At 43.3% G+C, this 9,071-nt stretch overlaps 1 protein-coding gene across 1 annotated transcript; it reads right to left on the reverse strand.

Moving 5' to 3' along the window:
• Positions 1-2,377: 2,377 nt before the first annotated feature.
• On the reverse strand, positions 2,378-3,055 carry LOC105561761. Its single transcript, XM_012012043.1, has 2 exons — positions 2,906-3,055; positions 2,378-2,831 (listed from the first exon to the last, which is right to left on the reverse strand). Exons 1-2 carry the CDS (start codon positions 3,038-3,040, stop codon positions 2,547-2,549), a joined length of 420 nt encoding a protein of 139 aa, XP_011867433.1. The 5' UTR covers positions 3,041-3,055; the 3' UTR covers positions 2,378-2,546.
• Positions 3,056-9,071: the final 6,016 nt, after the last annotated feature.

The following is a 9,071-nucleotide window of genomic DNA, read 5'->3' on the forward strand; positions in this document are numbered from 1 at the left end:
GTTAGAGTGAGTCGAGCTGGCCGTATTCTTCAAATCAGCGGGTGGCGTCACGTTCTGTCTAATGCAGTGACATCATTACCGGGCACAGTTATATCCTCGTAACAGAGACTCGCCGTGATTATATTGTCGCGACAGTCGTAGCAGTAATTACAATGGCAACAGTGTGGCTTATTAATATTATACATTCGTAATTCCGATTTTTCCTCGACTTGGGCTCGTTATCCTTTATCGATCTCCAATTCTAACGGTTTGCACTGGACGCGGAAGAAAACGCGACATTTCTTGCGTGCATCGTGGCGGTTTACGAGTGGACATAAGCGGGCTTGTTAGGACGAGGATGGCACGAAGATTTTCACCGAAGGGGTTTGTCAGGACACAAGGGACAGTTCACCGGCTGTAGCCGCCGGCGGTCCCCAGAGGTGGCGACCCTGTTGCAGGCCGAACCTGGCCTGCGGTCGCTGGCTTGTTAGATCCAGTTTGGGGTCGCGGGCCATCGGGGCTGAAGAGGGACAGGGGGAACTGGGAGGACTAGGGTGGAGGGCGCTACTCTTCAGTAGACCGCAATCGGGTATGCAATTTACGTGGTGTCCGACCTCTGCGATCCGAGCTGCCATCCCTCCCCCCCCCCCCGTCTTCTCGAATCGGTGCTTCCCAACCCGCTTCCACTGCCTCCCTGCCCCGACCCCTATCCTTTCCGTCCCACGCATTTCGAGGATTCGCACTCGTGGGCCAAAACGAAGGGGTTGGGTGCGATGCTGCCGGCTCTCTGCATTCGATACGCAACAGTGAAAACGTCGCACACGGATGGTAAATTCTGACTATAGCTGGTTGACGAGAGAGAGAGGGGGAGAGAGAGAGAGAGAGAGAGAGTGAGAGATAGAGAGGGGGGGGGGAGGGGAGAGATTGGCGAACACGGGCTGAATGAAGCGGAAGAACGAAAAGCTGTAGCTGTCGCGAGCAGAAGTTTGTACGTTGCTTAGGTGGGAGTTGGTTTCTTTTCTCGCGTTGTAGAAGGTAGCCACGATTTCACCTGGCCGGGGATCTCTATAGCCGGTAACGCGCAGGAAATTGGTAACAGAACGACTGCTTGAACACGTGAACTAACAATCTGTCGACGTCAAAAAATGTTTCCGTCGCTACTTTCCGTCAAAGAGTCTGCGCGCGTAACGTCAGACAGATGGAAACCACTACGCAGAACATTCGCAATAAATAAATGTTCGATTTCTCTCCCAAACGATCCTACGGCGATGTATATTTGCACGTAGAAAGGTACAAGTAGTAAATACATTGAAGACAAAGGAATCGGCTTGTCCATTTTGCATTAGGGATCAATGTAATCATTATAAGCGTTGAGCAGTTACATACATTACTTGACTATATCCGTTCAAGCAGACCCACGTGCTAAAATCTCAGGCTGTTCGACGCGTACCAATGCAAATGTCAGGTCGAACGGCATTATCCGGCGTAACGTGCATGTTAATCAGACGAGGTTACGTCGGGCACCAGCACCGGTGGCATAATTCGCTCAATTTACAAGCATTATCGCGCTCGTTGCATTTAATCGCTGAAAATTAGGTTACGCCACCGAGCTGACGTGACCAGCGCTGCCGGCTTTTGCCGTATTAAAACTTTTTTTCACGCTTTTAAGCACTGAGCTTGCAAAAAAAAATGGGAAAAAAATGGAATCGCGATGATTTAAAAAGCGTTATAAAAGCGTTTTCAGTTTGCCAGACCATCGCGATACTCGTAACACCGTGATGCTTCTGATTTAATACGATGATGAAAATGGAGATCTTGTGTGCCAGGCGCATCTATATTTACATGAAATATTATTACACAAATAGAGTAATACGCCACGTGAAATACGTAGGTAATCCGAGTAGTCTTCTGTTAACATTTCCAAGCGTCGTTATGATCGTCGGCAACACTCAACCAGACAGGCATCTACTTTCACCTCTATGAAATTTATGTATGGAAATATTCGTATGTGCATAACGCGACGTGGAATATCGCATCCAGCAGCTGGAGGCGCAGCCAGCCCCCCCCCCCCCCCTCTGTGACGACATTTCGTGGGAAAATAAATTTCTAGCCTAGCGAAACCGCCAACGGAGTAGAGATGCGCGTTCGACTTTTTTTTCCTTGCCGCTTTCCCGGCATATCTTGTACCGATTTTCACCACATTTCGAGGACGTCATCGTCGCAAATCCAGCATTTTCGACGAAAAACCCGCGGGCACGATAAAGAAAAGCGACGAAGTTCTTTTCACATACACGTACGTGTCGCATATACATACGTGTCATATCAGTCGCAATAACACTTTTTAAAATTAACCATATATATGTATATATATATGAAGTAATCACGGAAATATTTATTCATATTCAAGTGTTTGATATATTTTTATTGCAATTCAATTCAGATGCTACTGCAAGTGATAGTTTATCTGATTAATTGTAAATAGTGCAATTACAGTTATGCTACTTTCTAGTGAAGTCATACGTCAAATTTCGCCATTGTTTTCATCCGCGGTTGGTTTTACATATTTATTAGCCTTCCATTGCCAAAAATGGACTTGCATCCATGACGATCTCGCGTCTTCTTCTACCTGCAGCCGTTGGCGCTGCCGTTGGCGCTGCCGTTGTCGCTGCCGTTGTCGCTGCCGTTGGAGCTGCCGTTGGCGCTGGCGTAGTGGTTGTCGTAGTGGTTGTCGGCGTAGTGGTTCTACGGCGGCATCCAAGGCTTTGTCCGCCGCTGAAGCCGCCGAATCTTCCGCCGCCGAATCTTCCGCCGAATCTTCTTCTGTCGAATCTTCTGCGGCCCCATTGTTGTTCCTTTGCACAAAATAGCACATCGTTGTTTTTCGGAAATTTATCGACAAGCGATCATGTTCGAATAAAAAACTTACGGATTCCTGGAACATGGCGCACACCATGATCGCCACGATCAAGAATATCACTGTTAGTCTCATGTTGCAATCTTGCGCTGCCAATGCTTGCACTGCTACACTGTCTTTACAGGCATCGCAGTGCAGCTGTAACATTTATATACCGCGCCGCTGAATAACGATCTATTTGTTAAGCATTGATAATGAATAATGATGCGCACCTGTTTTGCCACTTGCGTAGCCTATTGTCAACTATATTCCGAGTATAAGGGTAATAATTAATGATTTTACAAAGCATCGTTCCGCATTCTTTGGGATATTGTTATCGCTGATATGAAATTGTCATGTGCATGCACGTGGAAACGACGCCAGACAAGCATATTCAAACGAATTCCGGCGTTGCAGAAAAAAACGTAATGTTCAACTTTAAAAAAAAAAGAATAGCACAATCATTTGTTAGATATTTTATGTTTCTGTTTTTTTTTACTTATAAAAACATAGTGTCTGAATTGTTATCGACATGTTGTAGAACACGACTGAGGTTTGTGCATAAATTAAATTATACACTGAGTATACGTACATAAGAAAATTACATGAGAGAAACTATTATATTATATATATTACGAAAGCAGATGTACGATATAGCAATATTTGCATTTAATGCGACTTGCGAATAGAAATTAGGATACTTTCTCTCCATAGAACTGCAAAAGACCGAAATTACTTCCGCCGTTATTAGATCGGGGTATTAACGAGGCATCGCGCTCTTTTTCCGCCTGTAATCGGATAATACGTCGACAATGACTATCACGGGACGTATTACGGAAGGGAATACAAGGCGGATCCGAGCCCTACATGCTTCCAGGGAGGTTATACGGTAATACAACCTTCTCTCTCCCTCTCTCTGTCTTTCTCTCTGGCACCCTCGTCAACTCACACCACTCACGCCATACCCCAACAATCGAAGCCCATCGCTCGTTTGGTATTTAATCCCCTCTTCCTCCCTGTTGTCGGCCGATTTGATAACGCCTGGCAGCACCTTACACGAAAGAGGGCGACGGGATGGTGGGAAGAAGAAGAAACGCGAAGAAAAGGGTTCGCACCTCGTGTAAGGGCGTCTTTTGATTTATATCGTCTCGTCTACCGAATGACGGCGAGCATCAATCATCTGAATGGAGGTATCGACAAGAGGCGTATGAGCCATCGGGCAGGCGCGTAATGCGAATCTCGCGTCCCAATTCGATGCACCAAATAAACGCATGGAAGGCAGAGATTTCAACGTTTCTCGGCTATTGTTGTACCCTTCTACTTAATTTCATGATTTTACGGTCTTGAATAGAAATACTTTTCGTGAAAGCTATCGAACTTTGTTATAGAAAGATAGGAGAGTTCACCGAAATTATTACATCGGAGTTAGTCATGTTTATCTTTTTACACATATTTTTAACAACTTGGGAAACCGTCTAACAAAAATAATTTGAAATATCGTATTAGTTTTTTTAATTATAAACAATTCAAAAGAGCGTACAAAGTACGTGAAACTTATTTTATAATATATTGAGTAAAATTTAGCCGTGTTCTTTACAGATTATATCCCGAAATTTTCAGACTGATTGTTGAAAAATGCAATATTTTATGTTGCGAAAAATGTAGGAATTATTTAATACGTTGAATAGTTTTTTTCCTATTTTCGAACTTTTTATCAGGGTAATCTTTAATACCTGTAAATAATGTTTTAAAATTACGCGACGAAACAAATAATGAATTACTAAATTTATTAAAACTAATATTACATAAATAACATATATAACAAAAAGTGGATATCACGTATGGATATAAATATTTCACTTCTTTGATTTCTCGGATAAATTTAATCTTTACACGGATCATGGATCAATATTAATTTCATATCTGCATTCGAAGCTTTATAGCCAATCAGATTTTTAATTACAAAAGTGCAATTCCATTTTACAATTATTTAGAAAAACAATGCGATAAATAACGCATGTATTATAATCTAAGGAAAATATTGCAACATGTTATAAAAATAGTGCTAGACAAATTGTATAATTTTGCGCTGTATTTGTAACAATAAGAGTATCACCGTAATTAACATAAATATTTTTACAATGATGAAAAACGATGATGAGGGAAATTATTAAAAAATGTAATATACAACTAACTTAATTTTAGTAACGCTATTCTTTTTTTTGTATTTTATTTTCATCGCTTTATAGATTTTGTTAGGTTGGCGCGTGCATTTTTTTCCCCCGAAAATGCGCTTCGCAGTGCAGGATCATCTTCCGTGATCGTGCGCGGCTGGCGCACGTGCGTGATTGGCAGAAATTCATTTCGCACGATTTACATGCCGCGCGGAAATTGCGTGTCTGGTGCGCGTATGCCACGAGGCCCTTTGTTTAGATGGCAACGTTTGTCATCGGTTCTCTCGACGTAGGTGAGTTGTCGTCGTACGGCAGACATTACGGGGATGGCGGTGGGAGGATGACTTGAAGATAGGCGCCAGAATATTGGGCACAGATGCAAGCAGACTGTGTCAAGATTACTTACGATCTTGATAATACCCAAAAGTTACATCATGCAGATCGCGAGGCTTTTGTTCGATCCCCGCAATGAATTTCGATTCACAATGACTTCGTCTTTTCCTCCACGATTGTTCGTGCTTGCCGGTTTAAATCAACTACCAGTCCAAATTATGTAAATTACTACTTCTAATTTCTTTCATATATTTTCGCGTATCCGTTATTTCCTCCTTTTCACGCGTCTGTAATACCACAGACTGTCAATCAGTTAATAGGAACTTTGAAAACGATTGACAGTAAACGAACGTAATAAAAAAATCACGCTCGAAAACCGGGTAAGGGAGCTTTTAATTGAATTAAACGAGGCGTTACATCCAGTTGAAAGTATTACAAAAATATTTTTAAGAGATGAATATTTCTCACGTAAACGCAGCAATTGCTCGTGTGCACATGTGCGCGTGTATGCGCGCCGGTTGCACTATTCAGGCCGCATGCATCGAGGTCCGCGATGTTTGCCGATCAAACAGACTTTATAACGAGATGAGCGCGTGCAGCCTGTTGACGGAAAATATTGAACGAACGTAAGCTCCCGGCATTGTCCTCGACAAAAGAGTGGCCAGTTTGTATGCGTCCAATGGAGGAACGCACCCCTCACTAGCAGGACGACCCCTCGCGATTCTTGGATCCAACATGAAACAGGCCTGTTCAGGCCTGTATCGAGTGCTCCTGACATCGATTCATGGAATGTCAATTTAATAGCTGGGATCGACATTTGCTCATGATTATCTGAACAACAGTTTTCTGTTGAGAAAAATCAGGAAAATAGTCGTATGGAAAAATACGGTTTTTCGATTTTACGTCTAAATCGTGAAAATTGTATCCGCACCTTTCGAGATATTTATCGCACCTCGAGTAGCAAATAATATATAATATATAAATTAGTTCCAAGAAACGTCGAAAAAAGGGGAAGACTTATGGTAAAAAGAAAATTACAAAGTAGTAATCAGTGGAAGTTTTTGCAACCCACGTCATTTATGGCTTAATTGATCAATATATCTACGTTTAACTGAAGGAACAATTACTAACTGGTAGAATCTAACAAACATCTGATGCACTGACGACCGATAGGAGCGCGTGATGAACACTTGAGATAGAAATGCAAATTAATCGACGCAGTAATCGCAAGTGATCCATTCACCTATGTCCATCCTTCTCCCACCAGCCCTCAAACAGTGGCCTGGTAATGGGATAGCCCCGACCACAATACACCCTTCAGTGAGGCGGAAGAGAAACAAGGAAACAGCATTACCCGGGAAACGTGTCGGTAATCCCGACCGATCCAAGAACCATCGGTATCAATAGATGTATCAGCTTTAGTGTTACTATCATCGAAGTCAAGCCCGAATCAACGTTCGAAACTCCAATCGATAGTACGGAGCTTGAAGAGTAATCGTATAAAAACAACGTACAATGCGAGACCATACGTTTGGATCCTCCGTACGCTTAAGACGTCAATCTCAATCAACATCTCGCAACGCGTCTACATTGTAGTTCGGATAACGACATGATGCGAAGCGTAAATTGTGTATTGCCGCGATAAATTACACTGTCCGTGGAAGCCGTCGGCAGTGTTATCATTGACTAATGAAGTGATCGGAACGAATTGACCTATGCGAGCGACGTTGTTTCGGGCGGATAATTGGCGCGCCGTATTACCCCAATTTCACGGAAGTACATCGACACAAAAGATCGATCGTTCGCTCTGCGCTGATCGAGGCCAGGATGCGTTAAGCTCAGGATCGCGTGAATGCGAGCCCGTATGATCCTCGTGAATTTCCACGAGGTTTCGGTCAGTTGGAGAGGAGAACGGTCACTCTCGAGATCCAAGGATTTAGGCGTGTGATGCTTGATGAAGAGGCCATTGCACTAAGTCTAACCAGCGCGCAGAGGATCGGCCGTTAGGAACGTCGCTGGTGCTCCGTTAGGCGGCTTACGAGGCAGTTACCAGGCCGTTACCATGTCGATGGTGCCACTTGTCTCGAGAGGCTGCTACCTGCTTCAGCCTCACCCAGATGAATGACGCGATTTCGGCTTGGCTATCCGGTCGTACCTAGCCCATCAATCGTCTGATTGGCCTCGAGACGATGACTGCGAAATGCTGATAATGTTTCTGTTTTTACGCCTCGTCAGAAATTTTTCGAGTTTTTGCTAGAAAATCGCAACGCTAAAGATTTGATCTTTTTTCGAAATGCACGTATAGTTAGGTTTAATAATATTTTCTCTTAGTCCCAAACAACGGAGTGCAATACTTCGTATTCTTGTCAAGTGCATTTTTAACAAAATTCTAATGAAAATTTAGAAAGAACAGTTACCGTTAGTTCTGTCGTATAAATTTAATTTATTCTGCATTATTTTTTTAAATAATTACAAGAAAGTAAATTTATGGATATTTCATAAAAAATTTCTAACCTACGTCGAACGTGTTGTGCATCGAGACATACGGATGCAAGGAAGTAAATGGAAAAGGACGAGGAAATAAACGGCGCCTTAGGCGCGTCGTCGGCTGCTGTTCCTCGTAGATAAAATAGACCAGACCATCCGAGAGTAAGATAGATGTCGAGCTGGTCGAGCAATGCGAGGGATCGGCGCCAAAGAGCTCCTTAAATCAGGAGTAATCATTTCTGACCAATCGGCGTTCGAACAAGCTTCGAAAATCGTAGTACGGCAATTTACTGGTGAGCAGATTTCTTCGTTCCCTTCGCAGACTGTCGAAAACCATTTAAAGCGATCTTTCGCGTCACTCCTTGTATTTTATTATATATATTCAGACAAACACAGGGAAAAGAGCCTTTTAAATCTTAAATAACACCACGAGCCATCAATTATGAGTACGTAAAAATATGTTTCATGTAAATATCAACTTCAGTATTTTCTCGGCCACATCTGGCATTTTTAATATTACAGAAAATTTATTGCCAAAAATATTACCTCAGCCAGGGTTTATGAACCTGGACTTCCCTACACTCTAGACGGGCGTCTCACCAATTCGACCACTGAGACATATGAATGAATCATGTAAATATGTTGGTAACGTGATGTTAATAGATTAACGAGATGAGTGAAAAATATACCTTATCCAACCGCAGTGTTTGGTACACGATCGATGTCATTTGCTTAGGGAATTAGAGTCCTCTGTCACCCTGAGTAATCTACTTCGTTACACGCGACAACGTAACTCCGTCACCGGTACCGCAGTGCGTCCTATACCCCCTTCCCCCCAACTACGTTACCATCGTTTAATCCATTTCGCCCGTATCCTTTTTTCGAGATCACGAAACAATCTCTGTCGCGGTAAAACGATGGATCTCCCCGGGCCGCGCCGTACGGTATCGGCTCCATCTCCTTCCCCTTTTGCCCTCGTCTACTTTTATCTGCGACTCCGTCTCGGTTCTCCTCTTTACCGCGAATAGTATCTCTCAACCAGAGACGATTTTTCGCCGGAAGGAACGAATCTAGCACCGTGCGCTACCGCCTTCAACTTCCACCGCGCAACGACGATCCGGTTCCCGCGGCGAAAATGGAAAGACGAAACTTTATTTGCGCCTATATCTAAAAACGTCGCCAAGATTCGAAATCCTGACGTTGAA

The sequence above is a fragment of the Vollenhovia emeryi genome, unplaced genomic scaffold (assembly GCF_000949405.1).
Source record: "Vollenhovia emeryi isolate VEMERY1.0 unplaced genomic scaffold, V.emery_V1.0 DF939201.1, whole genome shotgun sequence".
Taxonomy (NCBI): Eukaryota; Metazoa; Arthropoda; class Insecta; order Hymenoptera; family Formicidae; genus Vollenhovia; species Vollenhovia emeryi.